Here is a 20311-nt window from a genome sequence, read left to right as displayed (position 1 = left end):
ATTAAATGTGATAAACCCAATGTTGGCATATTCTTTGGTATAAACATATACTATTAGTATCACAGTTATTATGGCCACTAGGTGATGCTAAGCCGATGTCATCATACAGTTTACTGACCATCACAAATAAAATGTCGCTCAATGTTCAGAATAAATTACACAGCTGCTTCCTGACGGATCCGAAAGTGAGCTTGGCTGTTGGTAATTAGCGACATCTTTCGCGTCCAGCGTGTACTTCGTACTTCCTCCAAGCAATTCTTTACAGATGTCGATAGGGATCGGTAGTGTTTGTTGCGTCTCGTTCTGTGTCAGATAGAATAGGTTAATCGGTATTATTTTTAAATTAAACCAACGTGAGTGTGACAGTAATGGAGTCGGTATATCAAAAGGAACATTGTTCATGGGTTTCAGAAAAAATATGTCTCCGGGATTATTTCTCCGCGTTTTCAGCTGCAATATCAACGATAGGCAGTTGTAAAAACATTGGTTCATATACAAGTAAAGTTGATGAGACAAATAATAACATAATGGAATTAATGGATGTTTCATTTACTAACGATGAAATGAAAATACTGTCGGAAACTTGTAGGTTTGTTATGTACCTTAAATTATGTTTGTTGTCCTTGTACTTGGAATGCTGTTGAATTTTAAAGGTGTGAAGGAACAATGGTTAGCATGATCGTTTACAAGACAGTGTTGATTAATTTATATACTAAAGTATCCACAGAATTTATTAAACAAGTACATACAAAGCATAATGGAACACAGCAAGTGGCCTGTTTTAGAATATATTCTATGAACTCGGTAATTACGTAACATGACTGCAGTGACAAAAACCTACCATCAGACCCTTTTATAATTCAGCAGCTTCTAGAAGTAAAGTTTCCATAATTTCCGTGTTAGTAGTGTCATACAAAAATCTTGTATTTCACTTCTTTCGATCAAGTTCTTTGTGATACAGATGAATGTTATTATTTTATTGGTTGGTTATCTCTTGTTATTCTCTCTTGCTTAAATTAAATGCCTTTCAAATGCTTTTGAATATGTCTTATTGATAATCTTTTGACAGTATAAACCAACTGAAAGTGCCAGGTGAACCCCCACTTGTTGATGTTAAATGTGTAAAAGCAAGACCAGGGTTGTATGACAAGTCCAGAATACCAGAAGCAGCTTCAGACTTGGAGACTATAAAACGCCTCAGCAAACGGATTATGAATGTGGAAACAATAGGACAGCTTAAATACCGCAGTAGCATTTGGCTTGTGAGTATCATGATAATAGTTTTTCAAATTGGATAACAATATTTCTTTGAAAGTACTGGAAAGGAAGAACAAAATAAATACTGTTATGTGTGTGTCATTATCATTGACAACTAAATTTCGGCTTCATGCTGACTGAAGAATGCTTCTCTGTATTTCACGATACTGAGAAATTATTTCTTCTTGAACATTCTTGAGGTCTAATAGAAATTTTCAGAGTCAATAAGTACATTGTTTAAGTCAAAGGAAGATCACTAACTGATGTGCCATCCACCCAAGATGGTAGGTCGGAGAATCACGAATGAAGTCCAAGTTTTAAATATTACAATAAAAGACGCGTTTTAAAAAAAAAATAAGATATCAGGTGTCATAGGACAAGAGGTTTGTGTTTTGTCAGTTTGAAGCTTTAGTATTACTGTTATATTAGTAAAGTGAAAAGTAAGACTGACTTGTTACTATCTACAAAATAATGATTTTAATTCTAATAATTTATTAGAATACAGTTTTAAGTTATAAATTTTAATGCGAGACTGTGGAAATAATTGCTTTATGGGATAAAACAATTTGTCGCCATGGATTTTAAGTGCGTGTAAAATTATACACAGGTCTGTTTGTTGTGCACTGGCATTTCTTTGTTATTTTAACTGTGTAGTGGAACGTACGATCAAGAGACAAGAGAATCAAGTATTACAGCTGTATTCAAGAATATTGGCTCATTGTGGTTAGAATCTATGAAAACAAACCTTTTTCATAAACCATGTAAACAAAAAAAAAAGGGAATTCTTGTTCTACCAGTGGTCTGTAAATTTCAGCATGCCGTTTTCTTGGTTATAACATGTGCTGGAATTGGTATCCCATATCTGTATAGTATTTTAGTGCCATACTTAACCATATTCCCAGTCACACACGGTGCCAGTGATTAGAATATTGTTAATGAACAAAACAAAGTAGTTAATAGAACTTTGCTCGGAACTTGTGGTATTCAAACGACAGATAATCCAGTTGCAACCACGCTATATTACTAAGCTACCTACATAAATATATATGTATCCCCCCCACATGAAAGTGATGAAGATACATTTTGTTTACTCTGTATGAAGCCATTAGAATTTTCTAGTATTTAAATGTTTGTTCTGCTTCCTTTTCAGAGAGATGATTTGTTCCAGGCTGCGGATCTAGAAATTGGAAAGCACTTTCTTGTTACAGTACGTGTTTATCATCCCTTTTGTCACAAAATTGGTATGCGCAACACCCATGGTCCTCGCTGCAGTCAGGAGATAGTTCTTTTAGGAAATCAAATGCTTACTGATCTGAGGGATAAGATCCTTTGTCCTTCTGACTTAGCTGTTTCGTCTGAAGTGAGTGAAAATCCTGACCAAAACGTCACACAAAAGACAACGGTAAACACAAAGTTTTATACTCTTTCTAATTCCGAATCTGATAATGATATGCCATAAAATGATGAAAAGAAAATATGTTAATTGATCATTATTTGGACGGTAAAGTAATTGTCTTCACTTACATACTCTGAAACTTCACCTTGCTTATGACAGAAACTTGCACGAGTAGATTGTGTACATTCTGCGTGTCTTCATCGTTGGGTTGTGCTATAAGTCGAACTATAATAAATATAACATCGTTTAAACAAGTAATGAAGGAATACATAGATTCAGTGAACACATTGAGAATGATTGCAACGCATGTGTATAGTATATATATTGCACATGACCACCTGCAGATTGTGTAATGTGACTGCATTTTACAGATTTATTTGGTTTATTTAAGTCTTCACTGAAACAAAACTATAATTATTTGCTTCTTCACAGTACTTCATATAACGTGAAGGTTTCACGGCGACTGAAGTTGATGAAAGATTCTCGGGTCACAAGCCACATCAGGTGGCTGAACGGTGAATAAACCTGGGTAACAAATCTGGAGATTTGTTACCCAGCAGCCCTGAGGATGAGAGTTGAGACTGTTCTCGAAACGTTGGCAGAAGATATGGTTTATTCACCGTTCAGTCACCTGACACGGCTTGTGACCCGAGAATTTTTCATTATTCACAGTACTTCACCTCCTTTAATGCTGTCTACTGCAATTTCGTATTCAGGTTTTATGATAATGATAGTCATCCACTGAACTCACTCCAGCCCCCACCCTCTCATAGTGACGATGGGAGTAGGAAAAAGGTATTTTGCCTGTGATTTGAGTTGGTACCATAGCAAATGATGGTACAGTATTTGTTCAAAAAATGTCTCTGACTGCCATGCTTGATTTGCATCGAAGCCTTTGACTGGCAAATTTCATGTAACAAAACTGCTGCCTCTTCTTCTGCTTAAAATTTTGCTTTTGCCGCTGACCGATGACCACTTTTTTTCTACCAGATACAACTTTTGCTCGTTCCCTACTTGTTCTGCTTTTCTTGGGATTTTAAATCATCACATTTGCATTCGTTCGTTTCCGACATCTGTATGTGCCTGCCTTGATGTCGTCGTACAGAAAGGATTCAGTGGAGTACAGTGTATTTTTTGTTGGATCACAAACTCACGTTACCTAAATGTGACATTTTACAGCACAGTATTCCTACTTTATAAATTCTTCCTGGAACTCTATTCTTATTCAGAATGATTTATCCCCTTTTGCGTTTGTTTATGCTTACCAATTTTTTTAATAGTCTTGTTTATTCAAAGCTCATTTGATTTTGACTTTAAGATGTTCTGTTTTTTAAGCTTTACTTTCATAATTTTGTATTTATGAAATCATAAGTCTTTATTTTAGTTGAGAGATTTGACTTGTTGTTTGCAGGATGAATACAAGTCTGGTTTTATTTTCATTGAAGACACTTTCTACAGCGATTATAGAGACCCTACAAATCGTGACTATAGCCGTGTAATCAGAGAGTGGGCCGCTAGTCATGATTTAGGACCATTTCAGACGGGTGTCATGGAGAAAACAAAGTTTGAAGCCCTGACAGTGAGACTGGGTTATCCATACGTGTATCAGCATCAAGGGAACTGTGAACACCTGATAGTGTTTAGTGACGTAAGGTAAGTTGCAGTGTCACGTAGTCTGTTAGAGGTTTACCGACATCTTAGAGGTCCTCGCTGTCTCCATCATCAGGGCAGTGAGCGGGTGACGGAAGAACCTCCGAAACACTGGTAAACTTCTGCTAGACTATGGCACTACAACCCAGAAAACAACTATCTTTGAAAGTGAAGACTGATTATCTGGATCCCAGCCAATTTTTAAGAAAGCAGCTCCCCTCCCCCCCCCCAAAAAATTGAATTAATAAACTACCTTGAATAAATGAAGTTTGGAGTGTAAAGGAATCTCCATTGAATTCCCAATACTACTTGCATTTACTTAACAGTGTTACCAGTATGTCATCAACATTATTGTTGTTGTTTCTTGGCTCTACAACCCAGTTGTGGGTTTTTGCCGCCTCCTTTTTGGAGGTTTCCTAGTCTTTGAAGTGTGCATTTGTGAGTAGTGAGTGACCAGTCCACTGACTCTGCACAATTTCTACTCAATCCAGATTTTGTCCGCTAGAGCCATCTAGTAGTGAATCAGGAGAGACTTGGTGAGAAATGGCCACTGAATTTTGCTCACGAAACATCTCGCTCATGCTCGTAAGATTCTTTTATGTGCCGTAAATCTCGTTTAATATACTACCTTAGCGTGCAGGTAAGTCACTAATGTGTCTTAGTAAAATAGTAGAAATTTTGTTGTGAGAAGGGAAATGTCTTTCATTCCAGACTGCTTCATGTAAGTGATTCATTGTCACTTCAGAACTATCCCTGCTGTCGCAGCATTAGCTCAGCAAATGCCCGATACTGCATGATTTGTAACTACTACGTTGCTCGGTAAGTGAATAAATTTTGTTTGACTGTGGGTTATGGAAATAGTAACTAGAGACTTTTGTGGCTTCGTGTCTTTAAATTGATGTGATGTAATAGAATCTGTATGAATGTTTGTAGCCATCAGGAGACGACAATTTTTCTTAAACTGACATGAGTTCTTGTACATCCCTTTGGCTGTTAACTGACTAACACCGTGAAGAGTCCTTTTTTGAGAAGCTAATAGTGTGCTCAATAAGGCACGTAATTCGTGTCGTAAAACATTTTTATAACAAAAAGTTTTCTGAGCTGTATAATCAGAATAGCAGACTTGATGGAACCTTTTCACATTCATCTTTTGCAAAAAAGGAAAATGTGTATTGTTTACCTGCATGTGAGTAATCCTACGTTGAGATCCTCTTGTTATTCGCTGATGTTTGCCCCAAACTCAAACGTAAAGTGCTGTAGACAGTCATGAGTTGAAAGTTATTAATAATTGTTTTATTAAGTTATATTAATATGGATTAATTTTTCTTTCTGTAGGTGGATTACTTTTGAAAATGAGAGAGTGCCTTTTGATCCCTGCTTCTTTTGTGAGCATTGCTTCCGATCGTACAACTACGTCGATGGGAAGAAAGTTGGTAATTTTAAGGCTTATCCATTTTATGATAAAACTGCTTTGTAGTGATGAAGCAAATGAGAACATTCTGTATTTATTTTGTATCTTCATATTTGTTGTCAAGTAATATTATAATCTTTTGTACAGAATTAATGGCACAAATGAAAGAAAGAAATGATTATTAATTCCATCAACTGTGTGGTACTTAACATAGAGGATTCGGTTCACATTATTCAGTTAATATTATGGAGACAGAACAGAGTTGTCAAAATGTATGTGTATTTAAGGTCCAGATGGGGGTTCTTTCTTCCCCTCCTGATAAATTCCGTATTATTTTCCATATGTGTGTTTGTTTATATGAGCCGGGATAGCTCAGTCAGTATAGTGACTAGCTACGGGCTGGACGACCGGGGTTCGATCCCCGACGGGGGCAGAGGATTTTTCCTCTAGCCTCTGCGTCCAGACCTGCTCTGGGGCCGACCCAGGCTCCTCTACAATGGGTACCGGGGTCCTTTCACAGGGGTAAAGCCGGCCGGGGTGTGACACTGACCACTCACCCCTATCTAGTGCCGAGGTCAACACAGTAAAGTTGATGTGTGAAATTTCAGTTCAATGATTTTCTTTCTGAACAAAATGTTGAAGAGGTGCAGGTGTATGTTTTCTCTGTGAAACCACACCGAAATTATCTGTTATTAAACCGGAAAGACTTGTGTACACATGATTCTAGAAGTTCTTGTGGTGCGTTATTTAATTTACACACTGCGCCCCGTTCTTAATCATCAGTTATCTTATCTACGGAAGTAAATACAGAAAATATTTGAAATATAAATAACATCCCCAAGGAAGAAGTCTTAGGTTAACAGCGACTTAAAGTTCATTATTATTATCCAACCATATTACATCGAAACATTATTCATTGGGACCAATAACCTTTAAAAATGTCTAAACATTTTTCACTGCGACCATGCAAAATGTCATAACAGGTTTCAGCCTAACAAACACATGAAAATTAAATAATTTGATAAAAGTTTTCTTATATTCATTGCATTTTGCAGAAATTGCCCCTTTGCTTCAGACACCCCTTGGCACTGTTTAACATTACGAACTGAGTTCAGTGTACGTATTTAGACTAAATGCGTACTACATGCTGAAGTCTGTTAGTTGCAACGAAACATTCTACAGTGATGGACTTCACAAAAGATTCACTTATTCTAGGCCTACTGCTACTCATTTTTTGCAGTCCTTCCAGTGCCTGCAGGAAAAATCACGAACCCGCAGGTGAGTGTGCATCCTTGCTGCAGAACAAATGGACACAGATCTTTATTGCTAACTAATTAAGCATTTTTGATTTTATGATAATACAGAATTAATCGATAGGGCCAAGAAATGCCAAAAATAACCACGGTTGAGGCATGCGAAGCTAAAGGCAAGTGTTTGACTTACTGGAGGTCATAGATCTGGTTTACCTGATGGGCCTGGTTTGGGATTGTGTTCATCGTCCGGCTTTGGTGTTGATGGATGGATATCTGCGGCACGTATTTATGCATTGCCCAAGTCGGTATGCCATTTTAATTTCAATTGTCCAAGTGTTGCTCGGGTCTTCCTGGTAACAATTCCAACCAGTGTCGATTCCCTCCGTAATCTGCAGCCTGCCGCTTCCGTTTTCAGGTCGACGATCATTACGAAGAGGGTTGTAGTTATTAGAATGAAGATAAGAATTTCTTTTTTCCAGCAAAGGTCATTGTTGTACATTCACCCCCGCAAGAAAGAAACTGTCCTGCATATTGCACGAATGGAATTTGTAATGAGCATGGTTCCTGTACGTGCTGGAATGGATACATAAGCACACACCCTCTAAATCAGATTTGCAAGCCTTCCTGTCCAAAGGGTTGTATCAACAGTGAATGTACTTCTCCAAACACCTGCTCGTGCAATGCTGGGTATATTAGGGACATTAGCGACAGCACTGTCTGCAACCCCAACTGTTTTCTGCATTGTTTGAACGGCAGATGCGTCTCCCCGAACACGTGTGTATGTAACTTGGGATACACTAAGGATCCAACAGATGAAACCGTCTGTAACCCTGTATGTTCACCGCCATGTGTGAATGGTAACTGTGTTTCTCCAGACACCTGCATGTGCAATCCTGGCTACACTAAGGACCCTATTAACACCAGTGTCTGTAACCTCAACATCTTCAGCTATGAGTGTAAAACAGGTTATATCAAACATAACAGCCTTTGCATTCCATATTGCCCAAAAGGATGCACAAATGGCATATGTACAGCACCTAATACTTGCAAATGTAAAGAAGGTTTTGTAGAGGACAATGAAAATGTCTGTATCTTCAAGAACAGAAGTTATTCTTCAACGGTAACTGACAGGTAAGTGACTTAAATGAAGTATTAGATTAAAGTAAAGACATATGTGATTTCTGATTATTTCTCTTTCAAGCTAAAATAGAAATCAGCTCCTTCATTCAGTCATTCAATAATTCATTCATTCATGCGTGCCCAAATACTTCTTGTCTGTTCCTGAGTGATGTCCTAGAGATGTAGGTACTCCTGCATTTTCATCTTAGATGCCGTTGCTTCTCTTGAAGAAATAAATATAACAACAATTATGACAAATGACTCACGACTATACACTCTAAGTATCGAGGGTATATGTAAGAGTCAGTAAGTACAAAATTTCTGGCTTTGCAAATTGATAGCCACCTTAATTGCACAAATCATGTTGATAAACTGATAGCCAAGTTAAATGGAACCTGTGTCGCACGTCAGCAACACTGACTCGCTTTTGAGTTTATTTTGCCAATTTTTACCCCATATTGAAATACGGAATAATTTTGGGGGGGATAATTCACCTGACAGCAAAAACATTGTTAGATGAATCACTGTTGTCAAACCTCTAAATTCGTGTAGAAATCTAACCTCTTCCATGTGAACATATATTCTCATTAACAAACTTCAGTCGACCAAAAGTATTTTCAAACTAATTTGGCTATATACAGTGTCAAGACAAGGAATAAGAATCAGCTTCATAGGCCAGTTGTCAACCACTCATGTTTTTAGAAGAGTGCTTATTACGCAGGCATCAACATTTTCAAGTGTAGCATCGTAAGATTTGAGGATTTCATGACACGATTTCATAGATGGCTGTCTTCTGGGTTTTGACGCTGTGTGACGTGGTAGAGGTTTACATATGTTTCAGAGGTCCTTCCTGCCTGCATCTTGAGTTCTTACAACCCTGATGATGGTGGCAGTAAGGACCTCTAAAATGATGGTAAACTTCTACCAGACCACACAGCACTACAACCCAGAAGACAGCCATCTAGTGTCACAAATGTTAAAAATAGAAAGGCACACTTTAAAGTAACAATAAAAATGTACTTAATTACATGCTCCTTTTACTCTGTTGACAAATTTCTAATGTTTAGAAATAAGTCATAATGTTCAATAAACTTTTTTATGTTTATATAATAGGGTAGTATAATTCATCTAATGCATGTAATGGGTTGAGCACATGGCTTTAATACATGAAATCTTTATAATCGTAGGAATTGTAAAAGTAAAGTTGTTCCACTATACACCATGTAGGCACTTGGGGGGGGGGGTTATAGTTCATACTCATTGTTCTTGTGTAATATGTATTGTATCATTATGACTTATTCCACATTCTTTTGCCATCTGACTTAAGTATGGATCCACAGAGTTTAATAAACATGTATTTTATTTACCATAAAATGGAATGGTTCATTTTTACATGTGTGCTGAAGCTTAATGTTGGTAGTATGTTCACCAAAGAAAGATATAATTAATACCTCATTTTGAGGTAGTAAATCAGTCGGTTGAAACATAGCCTTGACTGGATAAACACATAATTTACTTCTGAATGTGCAGCCTGCTTCATTTTATACTATGCCATCTTTAATCATAGACATTTCATTCTGTTGAATGTTTAGTTTTCTTCCATATTTCTTGCATTTATTTATGTTAAAGAATTATTTACAGTGCATCAGACCACCAGCTTCATCCAGCCGCTGATACGCACATTCCACTGTGGGTGCTGCTGGTGTGCACGGCTGCCATTTCTGTTCTCGTGATAGGCACCGCAATTTACCTCCGATACTATCGACGCGAAAGAAGACCACCTCCATACAGCGAATGCAATCATGGAGCTGGAATTTGGATCACCTCAAAATAACCATGCGTTCCAAATTCTTAACCAATCTCATAAACTTATTCTCTGTTGAAGACGTTGGCTGAAGTACTTCAGTTGTTACTCCTTCGTCCTACGGAGTATCTGGAAGTCTTTTACAGACTTTCAGTTTGTACTGAATGCTCAGTCGATGTTATGATGTAAATAAACACACGTCATAAATTATATATCTGCGAAAGACCACAAATACTGTAAACATCTTGATATATTCAAGGTAGTTTTGTTGATCAGCCATATATATAAACAAAACAACAGCAATAAAAATTAAAGTAATTAACTGTATAACATCGACCAGACTACACAGCGCAATAACCCAGAAGACAGAAATCTTCAATCTTTAATTAACTGTAGATTACCCTACAAAACACTATTAACACTGTCTTGTAAATAGCCAGTTGTTCTACATCTGTCACTGATTAAGCCACTTCTTTTGTTAATTTTGATAAAGTGAGTTTTTTAGACTTGTTTGTACTGCTGATTGGCCCACTTCTACAAGATTATAAAAAAGATGTAGTGGAATGGAATGTAATTGAAGTAAAAATAAATCTCACAAAGTAATGTTGGTACCACTTATCTTTAAATACCTCAAATGACCTAATATTTTCTATCAGTTATCACCTTCAGTATCTCAAATGTATGGAGTGCTGCATCAGTGAAACTTTCTAGAGGAGTTTAAAAATCAACAAATATAATAAATAAATAAATTTATTTGACTGCAGTTGGACAGATGTCTGGTGGCAGGGATGAATCCAGTAAAAACAAATACATTCACAAGTACCAAACAAAAATGAACACAAGTACCAACATAATCACAAATTCCTACATGATTGCATCGGCACAGGATTTTTACCAACAGATATGCCCAAGCCTCTCATTTTCTCGCCAGATTTACTACACCCCAACTTATTTTATAGTCTTGGTTATGGAAGACTAGTGGACGAGTTCTGAAAGATTGATGCAGGTATTTATTTCAATCTGTTCTATTTGTATGACATTTCAGAACAACCTGTATTTGACTCACAAAACTACAGGACCTGTATCAGTAGTGAGGAAGATGTTGCAGAAGACGATGGTGAATATAATGTAATGGAATATTTATAAGATGTTCACCAGAGACAATTCAGTCTGTACTGTTTTTGTGCTCTTTCAAGGGAATGGTACGGTTGGTCATGCCAAAATCTTACCTGAAATTTTGCTCGTCTACAGAGCCCATCTAGTAACGATTATACACAAAATTTCAGCTGCTGATGCGCTGTGCAAGGGGTGAGAAAAGAAATTGCTCAAAGTTGGAATGGTCAGTTAAAATTCGCGCATGCGCGTGATAGCAGCGCGGTATTCGCCGATACATTGCAGCGGAGGGCGTGGACCAGTAGCTGAGAGGGTGGTGAATGATTAGTCTCCGAGGAGCTAGAAGCTTAACTATTGTTTGTGCATAGTAGAGTAGGTGATTTAGTGACGTTGTGATGTCACGCAATACGCTTATCTGCGACCTCAAGCGTTTGTAACGCCAGCGCAGTTCTGTCTGCGCAGAACAAGCCAAGTTTACGAACTAGAGGAATGTGCAAATAAACCTTTAATTCGATGTTCGTGGTGCAAACTGAATATATGCTTCAAACATTCTATTGTTGCTTCATATTTCTGTCACAATTATAGTGCATAATTTTGTACATTATTTTTTCGTACGCATTCTGCGAGCTCTGCTTTATTCCTAATATAAAAAAATAATAACTAAACACTTTCGCTGCATTTCAACGATGGGTTATATAACCGGGTGTTATTTTTAAATAAGGGTAAATGAAATTGTAAAATTTTCTTAATGCCTCTTTTAATTACTTTTAAATTTATTTCCTTCTTATAGAAAACACATTTAATGTTAATTATTGACTTTTTACAGTTGGTATGGAATAAGCAAATTATAACACAGAGTAATTAGCTTTGTATTTTTTCAACTACCAACAATGTAAACATCGAACAACAATGGTCAGCTTTTATATGAACACCTGCGTGTACAACAATGTAAGAAAAGTATCGGGATTTATAAACGACACCTGTAACAATGTTGTTTATTGTAACAATACTGGCGTAAAAAGCAACATTGTTACGTCATAATTTCCTTCGGCATTGTCGTATTAGTCAACAATCCGCTATCGTCATTGTGGAAAGATCTGAGCTGTGAATCGCTTGTAGTGTGTCGTAGACTTATCTTGTGTGAATTACTAAGAAATTCTCTCCATTTTATTTTTCCGGTGGACATCTTGAAGAAAGAGTGAGGTAAGGACATCCTATTTATTTATTATTATTGCTTATAACATCTACAGGTTTTCGTTTTCATTTGTGAACGCTTGGAAGAGAATTAGGCTCGTCGTCTTTCTAACACAAATTCAATTTTTTATTCCATTGTCTTCTGTTTGTTTACGGCGTCATTTATAATAAAAGAATTCAAGACATGTTAGTATCCGAAATTCTTGAAGAAACTGTTTAAACCCTTGAAAGCCTGGTGGCAAGTTTAAATACCACTGAGCTTTTCATTATGCATTTGTCGGATTCATTTGATTCTCAGCTGAAAGTTTGTGGACAATCATTGCTAGATGGCTCTGTAGACGAGCAAAATGTCAGGTGAGGTTTCGACATGACCGACCGGACCATTCCCTTGTTAGTAGAGGAGAGAGATCGCATCCCCTACGTGTGCCACTACCACCAACAGACAGTTCTACCGAACGCGTTTCACGAGCCTCCAAATTTCACAAAAATTCCTTAAAAAGTTCTCGAGTTTTGTTGTTGCAGAACATGTGTTTCGTAAGATCATTGACAGATGACATCTCGATCTCCGCTGAAGAACTAAAACGAAAACAAACATAAATCGGTGTTCTAGGGAACGTTTTATTCGAAATAAATGTTGGCAACAGGATGTGCAAGCAAGACTATCTAGAAACTCAAATGTTTGACGCCGTCATTTAAAAAATATTTTCCCTCACGATATTTACGTTTACGTCCATTCCAAAATAAATACGGAGTTTCAGTAACTGCTTTCATGAAATACAGATGGTGCAAACATCAGGACTCGCCGATCGTCCCTCGAAGGCGCCATTTTACATAATGGTACTTATGTTTGTCAAAGTATATTTGAGGGTAGACATAAAAGTTAATTTAATTAAAAGCAAAGTCGTAGATTGACATGGATTTTAATTTCTAGCGTGTCCTGACTTGTAGTAAGTACACATATCATCATAACATCGCCAACACTGACATTAGAAGTTCATATTTGGGTCGTAGGCGTCCTCACGATCAACTCCCTTTTACCGGAAATGCAACCCAATGACAACAAAGTGTAACCGTGAAACATTGTAAAAGTTCCATATACGCCATTCCAGGAACAAAGAATTGCTCATCGATCTGACTACTGTACTAGAATCAAGGTCTCTGTTATCCAGGTCATGGCGCATGCCGTAAGCCGACGATCAATAACAACACGGAGTTTCTCCTGTTGAGGAACGGCTAACGAATAAGATAAAATTATGGCCACAAACAATATTAAAAATGTACGTGAATAAACCGTTTTCATTAACTCGGGCGGGTTTTTTATTGTGACAAGTGAAAATGTTAAATTTAATCCTCGATTTTGCGCGTGGGCTCCTAAAGAAGTCTTGTTGACTTCGCCTACGCTAACCATCGAGAGTGATAAGAATGTATAAGCGGCTAAGAGCATTTATTTACTTTGTGGGAATCATGAGCCCGTATGGTTAATACTGGGTGACCCGCTCTCTGTTGAAACGTCGGAAGTATTTTACAAATTGAAGGCAATTACGGTGCATCCATTTGCCGCCATGGCCGATTTTTTTTTCCCCACACACAGATGTCATTCAAAAAAGTAGTGACACTTCGGTCGCTGGCTGTGAGAATTCCAATTTTTCTCTTCATATAAATCCAAAATTCAGGAAGTGACAAAGTTTCCAATTTGACCTTCAGAGCTGTAAAGTTCCGTAACATGTTCCTTGGCTTTAAACGGTGATTTATTTTCTCACCGACTGTGACTAAAAATGGATTTTGCATCCATTCACGTTGCTGAAGGGTTGTTATTTCTGATAAAACCGTACTTAAGATTGCTCTCAAGATTACTGAGATGAGTCAAAACAAGGTTTAAATTCTTCAAGTATGTAATGATTGTCTTCCGTGTATTCACTCGTACTGGCAAACTTTCCTGTGGCGTCGCATTCACCAAAGCCTTTTTCATAGCATCCTCTCTTTCATGAATGCTGAAACTTTGTCAAGAAGTATGAAAAAACGGTTATATTTGGACCCTGAGGAGAGTAGTCCGTTCAGCTTTATCAGCGACATCTGACATATAGCAGAACAGCAAGTCACTTCTTCTTATCTTGTAAGTGTTGATAAAGTGGGGAACCAGAGTCCTGTAAAACACTTCTCTTTAAGTGATACATACCCTCATACGTCCTTTGCAACGTGTATTACACCTGTCATGTTCGATAGTTCCCACTTTAACGGAGCAAAACTCAACAACAAGAATCAAATTTTGGTATTTTCATAATCTACTTCAGTAGCTAATTATAACTAACAATGTTTCATGTGACAATTGCTGAATGTCGTATCATAAATAGCAACAAGGTGATGCAACAGACGAAGACCTCAAGTTCTATAGCATATGTTCCAACACTGTAAAAATTAAGGCACGTGCCACTACGTACTAGAACGTTCCAGAGATCCTTCAGTGACGTCATTGGTCGTAGTACACGTCATGCCTGCTCTTCTCTGAACCAGAACCATAACATATATTTATACTTTAAATTCGCTTTTATTGCGAAAAGTATATGCTACTAAAATTATAATTTATGGTTTTTTTAAATATTCAATATAAATATTTCGTGTTAAATTTAAATATCAGAAGAGCAGTATTTCCGTGAACTGCAGCGGGAAAATGGGTCAACCAATCATGTTGATGCTTCAGTAGTATTCATGAATCCCGCTTGCATTGACAATCTCCTATTGGCCACTTGCCCTCGAAACTTCTAGAAACCCACCTATTCATGTGATATATCCGGTGCGTGAGGACAGGTCGAGTCATTTGGTCGGTGATCTTCGGTAAGGGAAGACGTTGGTAAAAGCTGTTGAAAAATTTTAAGGATAGACAAAGGTATGTAGTAACTTGTGGTATTGGCATTATCTTTTTTCATATTTGGTTGATGAATGAGGCAGTTTTCTGTGTAAGTTCATTCTAGGTGTATTTTGCTTAGATAGTTTACTGCAATTTATAGATGTGACATTTTTATGTATATTCATATTATTGTGGGGAGGATTGCAATAGTATTCGTTCCAGGTTTTACGTTGCTAATATAATATAATATTACCATGCCCAAGGTTATACGTGGTCGGACGCCATCTTCGAGTTAGGAACGTAGGCAAGCATGTACGGGAACAGTTTAATGCGTTAGCGTCTATAAATCTGGATTCATATTTTATGAACACAGAAAACAGTTGCAGGTGCTGTGTTAATGGACAGTGGTTCATTTATTTAGGGTAACACCGATCTTCTACGTTCCAAGATAGGAACAAAAAAAATTACGTTAGTCACCGCGATGGAGTAGGGTGTGGGTTGCGTCAGTCCAGTTGCATCACCAATGCTGGGCATTGGACCTTCATTTTAGTACATTGTGATTTACAGTAGGGAAATGTTCGTTTGTATCAGTTTTAGGTTTTAAATTAAGTGCACTTCATGGGCTTTGAAGATGTTCTATAAATACATTTCTTTGTCTTCTGAAGTTTCCTTGTAATGCAAACGTTTTTTGCGCCAAATTAATATAGGTTCTGATATGTACTGGCCAGTCGCAGGTCTACAGGTGTTTTGTAAGGATTTTTGTGTTAAGCACGAATGAAAGGAATATTTCCCAAATGTTCAATTTTGGGCCCAGAGAATGGCTATCTTTTTTTTTGTGGTTTTCCTGGCATGAGATTGGCCATTTTTAAACTACGTATGAATGTCTGACAAGGAAGTGGTTTCAGGATGGGAAAGGCATTGCAGTGGAATGAAGTTGATTCATCTTGGTAATTCTGTGATTCATATATACCCTGTGCAGGGTATGCAGTCAAGTTGGACTGGGTGCAGAATGTTTCCTGCCCAGGCCAACCTTTCTGCTGTATGACTCACATAGAAAATTTCTAGACTTCATTGTTGGTTATTATATGGGAATGGAAATACCACACCTGATACTTGCTTCCAAGTTATTATTGTCTTACACAGAATGTCTAATTTTTCATCATTCAGGCTGAAGAAGGGTGATAGTAGATGAATTGGATTTGGTTCTGGATTACAAAAAGTTTTATTGGTGCAAAAACAAGTTTTTGACAAAGTACAAAAATAAGCTGTGTCAATGACACATTGTATGTAATGTCTTGAGTTAGTTGTGCTATCTTGGGATTTTGGGGCAAGAAGTAACCCTCATATTTGAAGTAGGGGAAGAGATGTGTTAGTAGGAAGGGGGTGCTTTGTTCATTATAACACATTGCTGGGAATTAACCTTTGACTGCTCTCCAATTATTGCAGCTGACATTGGAGAATAAGGGCTGTAGTGTTAGGTGTCCCAGAAATTATTTTTGTGAAATTGTTTTATAATTATTTCACCCATCACTGCTGCAAGTGTTTGCAACATTTAGCAGGGGAGTGTTTACTCACCAACCACCAGTTTTGACCTGGGATGGGGACTTTGCCATTCCCCAGGAAGGACCATAGTTCTAATTAACTGATTTGTTAGAAGGGCAACATACTAATTAGTTCTATTCCTTGCCATGTTTTTAGTTGAATAACTTGTTTTGCAGATTCAATATGGCAACTACACCAGCTGTTGGTATTGATCTTGGCACAACCTACTCATGTGTTGGCGTGTTCCAACATGGAAAGGTTGAAATCATTGCTAATGACCAAGGAAACAGGACAACACCTAGTTATGTAGCTTTCACAGATACAGAAAGATTGATCGGAGATGCGGCTAAGAACCAAGTGGCTATGAACCCCAATAACACGATTTTTGGTAAGTTTGTGTAAAATTGTTTTTGGGGGGGGGGGGGGAAATGCTTTGAGGGTGCAGCAGATGTAGTGTTCAGGAGTTGGTTGCAAAAAAAAATTCGGCACAACCATGGTTAAATTTGAATTTCTTGGTTTTAAGAGAATGTTAACTTTTTGTGAAACAGCAAAGTTTTTGGTTGGAAATTTTTTACGAATATTATTCTGTATTATATGAATGAAATGTTTTGAGTTTGGGCTCCATTTGTTGTGTTGTCTGGTTATCCCTTTCCGTCACTAAATTTGGGTCTCGGTTAACTAGCTCGTCCACAATGTACGACATTTCACGACAGATTCAGCGCTTTATCTGAAATAGACTCCTGCTGCTTTGGTGCTGTGCCCCTCCCAAGAGTTCTAGCTCAGAAGTCATCCTAAAGTTGTATTCTTCTTTTTCAGATGCGAAACGTCTTATTGGACGTCGGTTTGATGATCTTACCGTGCAAGCAGACATGAAACATTGGCCATTCACAGTTGTGAATGATAGTACTAAACCAAAGATACAAGTTCAGTACAAAGGAGAAACAAAGACTTTCTTCCCCGAAGAGGTGAGCTCCATGGTGCTGACGAAGATGAAAGAAACTGCTGAGGCGTACCTCGGCAAGTCTGTGACAAATGCTGTCATCACGGTCCCCGCCTACTTCAATGATTCCCAGAGGCAAGCCACAAAGGATTCTGGTGCGATCGCGGGTCTGAATGTACTCCGAATCATTAACGAACCTACAGCTGCGGCTATCGCATATGGCCTTGACAAAAAGGTACGTAAAATTATGTAAATGTTTAATGAATTTGCTTTAAGACCTCTCGTATTATAATATAATTTGTTCTAATGATCCCTTTGCATATTTGCAGGGGCATGGAGAACGCAATGTTCTGATCTTTGACTTGGGCGGTGGTACTTTTGATGTCTCCATCCTTACCATTGAAGATGGAATCTTTGAAGTAAAGTCTACTGCTGGAGACACTCATCTCGGCGGTGAAGATTTTGATAATCGCATGGTCAACCACTTTGTCCAAGAATTCAAACGCAAGTACAAGAAGGACTTGACCTCAAACAAGCGCGCAGTCAGAAGACTGCGTACCGCCTGCGAACGAGCGAAGCGCACGCTTTCATCCTCCACTCAAGCCAGCATCGAGATCGATTCGCTGTTTGAAGGTATCGATTTCTACACGTCCATCACCCGAGCCAGATTCGAAGAGCTAAATGCAGATTTGTTCCGTAGCACCATGGAGCCGGTTGAGAAATCCCTCCGAGATGCCAAGATGGACAAGGCACAGATTCACGATATTGTCCTAGTTGGCGGGTCAACGCGCATTCCTAAGGTCCAGAAATTGCTCCAAGACTTCTTCAACGGGAAAGAGCTGAACAAGTCGATCAACCCTGACGAGGCAGTGGCGTATGGAGCGGCTGTACAGGCAGCAATCTTGGCTGGAGACAAGTCGGAGGAGGTTCAGGACCTGCTTCTGCTGGACGTGACTCCTCTTTCTCTTGGTATTGAGACAGCTGGAGGAGTGATGACTATCCTCATAAAGCGTAACACAACCATCCCCACAAAGCAGACCCAGACATTTACTACCTACTCAGATAACCAGCCAGGTGTGTTGATCCAGGTATACGAGGGCGAACGAGCCATGACCAAGGATAACAACCTGCTCGGAAAGTTTGAACTTACCGGAATTCCTCCTGCACCGCGAGGTGTCCCTCAGATTGAGGTGACTTTCGATATCGATGCTAACGGTATTCTGAACGTAACGGCCGTAGAGAAGTCGACCGGAAAGGAGAACAAGATCACGATCACAAATGATAAGGGTCGGCTGAGCAAGGAGGACATCGAACGTATGGTGAATGATGCGGAGAAATACCGCGCTGAAGACGAAAAGCAGAAGCAGACCATTTCTGCCAAAAATGCTTTGGAGTCGTATTGCTTCAACATGAAGAGTACGATGGAGGATGAGAAACTGAAGGATAAGATCTCGGAAGCTGATAAAACTACCGTCATGGACAAATGCAACGAGGTTATCCGCTGGCTGGATGCCAACCAGCTTGCTGAGAAGGAAGAATTTGAGTCTCAGCAGAAGGAGCTGGAGTCGGTCTGCAATCCGATAATGACGAAACTCTATCAGGGTGCTGGCGGTATTCCTGGAGGGATGCCAGGAGGATTCCCAGGTGCTGCTGGCGGCGCGCCAGGGGCTGGTGGAGCAGCCGGCGCAGGAGCAGGACCAACTATCGAGGAAGTCGATTAAATACGATTTTATTATAAAATTCACAATTATAAAAAAAATAGGGCCAAGGCTGAATGGTTTCAATTGGTTTTGATCTGTAGATGTGCTGAGTAATGCAATTTAAAAGTTCCAAATTATGTTCATGAAATGATTTGTTGTGTGTATAGCGCACTCTGAAGTTGATTAAAAGTGTTGTATTGCAGCACATTAAAAGAAGTTTTAGGAAAAATCTTGTATTGGAATTAATTGTCAAGTGTGAACAGTGCATAGTTTTCATTCCAATTTTAACAGTATTAATGTCCAAATGTTAGAACTACATGAAGGTACTGGTTGTAACTTTTTATTTTGCAGTAATTTATTGAAAGTAAAACTTGTACATACAATTTTTTTTTGCAGTTCTAGTAAATTTGGTCATAATTAAGTGGTGTTACTTTTCCTATCCTTGCTCCATTTGAAACAAGAAAATTGTCCTGTGATGACTGAACTGATTAGCAGTGCTCTCGTCAATTAAACAATTTATATTTGTGTAGTTTGGACTCCTTAAGAGGGGTTAAAGTGATGTCAGGTGGCTGCCTCTCGGAGGTTTTTTAGTTTTGTAAGGTACTACTGGAGTGTTCTGACATTCCCAATTTTGGCTTGCACTTGATTGAAAATATGAAGGCTTGTGGATTTGTATACAACTTTTGTATTTTAGGCAGAAATGGTTTGAGCGTAGTAACTGGCAGTGGTTAAAATCAAGACTGAAGTAGTTCTTTTATGCCATTTTATAGAGTCCTGTCTACACTTCAGCCTTCAAAGAATATCTTTGGTACTACAATGCAGAATACAGGCCTCATAAGGAATGTGGGTGTTCACAAAGTGTACATTCCAGTGGTTGAATGCTGACACCCATACTTCGCTTTAGCATTAATCCTAATTTGCCTTACTAAGTTAATGAGAACATGTCCTAGGTGAATTATTGGCTGGGCTTTTAAACTTCATCTTATTCACAAACGTAAAAGATTCAGGGGTTAGTAAGGACTGCAACTGCTCAGACATACTAAACTGCCAAAGTCTTTTTTATGTTCTATAAAATAAAGAAGCTGAT

General features: G+C 38.3%; 3 protein-coding genes and 1 long non-coding RNA gene across 4 annotated transcripts; 3 read left to right on the top strand and 1 right to left on the bottom strand.

Moving 5' to 3' along the window:
- Positions 1 to 55: 55 nt before the first annotated feature.
- Pbp49 (proximal sequence element A Pbp49) lies at positions 56 to 5904 on the top strand. Its single transcript, XM_022085146.2, has 6 exons — positions 56 to 589; positions 1070 to 1262; positions 2408 to 2659; positions 4065 to 4306; positions 5015 to 5122; positions 5639 to 5904. The coding sequence occupies exons 1-6, from the start codon at positions 369 to 371 to the stop codon at positions 5778 to 5780; spliced, it is 1158 nt and encodes a 385-aa protein (XP_021940838.2). The 5' UTR covers positions 56 to 368; the 3' UTR covers positions 5781 to 5904.
- A 148-nt stretch (positions 5905 to 6052) lies between these two features.
- LOC110840420 (uncharacterized) lies at positions 6053 to 10501 on the top strand. Its single transcript, XM_022085463.2, has 3 exons — positions 6053 to 6992; positions 7447 to 8098; positions 9728 to 10501. Exons 1-3 carry the CDS (start codon positions 6899 to 6901, stop codon positions 9918 to 9920), a joined length of 939 nt encoding a protein of 312 aa, XP_021941155.1. The 5' UTR covers positions 6053 to 6898; the 3' UTR covers positions 9921 to 10501.
- LOC147875145 (uncharacterized) lies at positions 9429 to 11408 on the bottom strand. Its single transcript, XR_015533938.1, has 2 exons — positions 11120 to 11408; positions 9429 to 9894 (listed from the first exon to the last, which is right to left on the bottom strand). It is a non-coding gene; the product is annotated as an uncharacterized LOC147875145 (long non-coding RNA).
- A 5352-nt stretch (positions 11409 to 16760) lies between these two features.
- Hsc70-4 (Heat shock protein 70 cognate 4) lies at positions 16761 to 19645 on the top strand. The gene is made up of 3 exons (XM_087342941.1): positions 16761 to 16972; positions 17401 to 17759; positions 17854 to 19645. The coding sequence occupies exons 1-3, from the start codon at positions 16768 to 16770 to the stop codon at positions 19243 to 19245; spliced, it is 1956 nt and encodes a 651-aa protein (XP_087199067.1). The 5' UTR covers positions 16761 to 16767; the 3' UTR covers positions 19246 to 19645.
- The last annotated feature ends 666 nt before the right edge of the window (positions 19646 to 20311 follow it).

Source organism: Zootermopsis nevadensis, unplaced genomic scaffold (assembly GCF_977971745.1).
Source record: "Zootermopsis nevadensis isolate Lab colony 2312 unplaced genomic scaffold, Znev_1.0 Znev_ptg000001l, whole genome shotgun sequence".
In the NCBI taxonomy this organism is placed as follows: domain Eukaryota; kingdom Metazoa; phylum Arthropoda; class Insecta; order Blattodea; family Termopsidae; genus Zootermopsis; species Zootermopsis nevadensis.
Note: the sequence above shows the minus strand (reverse complement) of the source record. Positions and strands in the feature narration are given on the sequence as shown.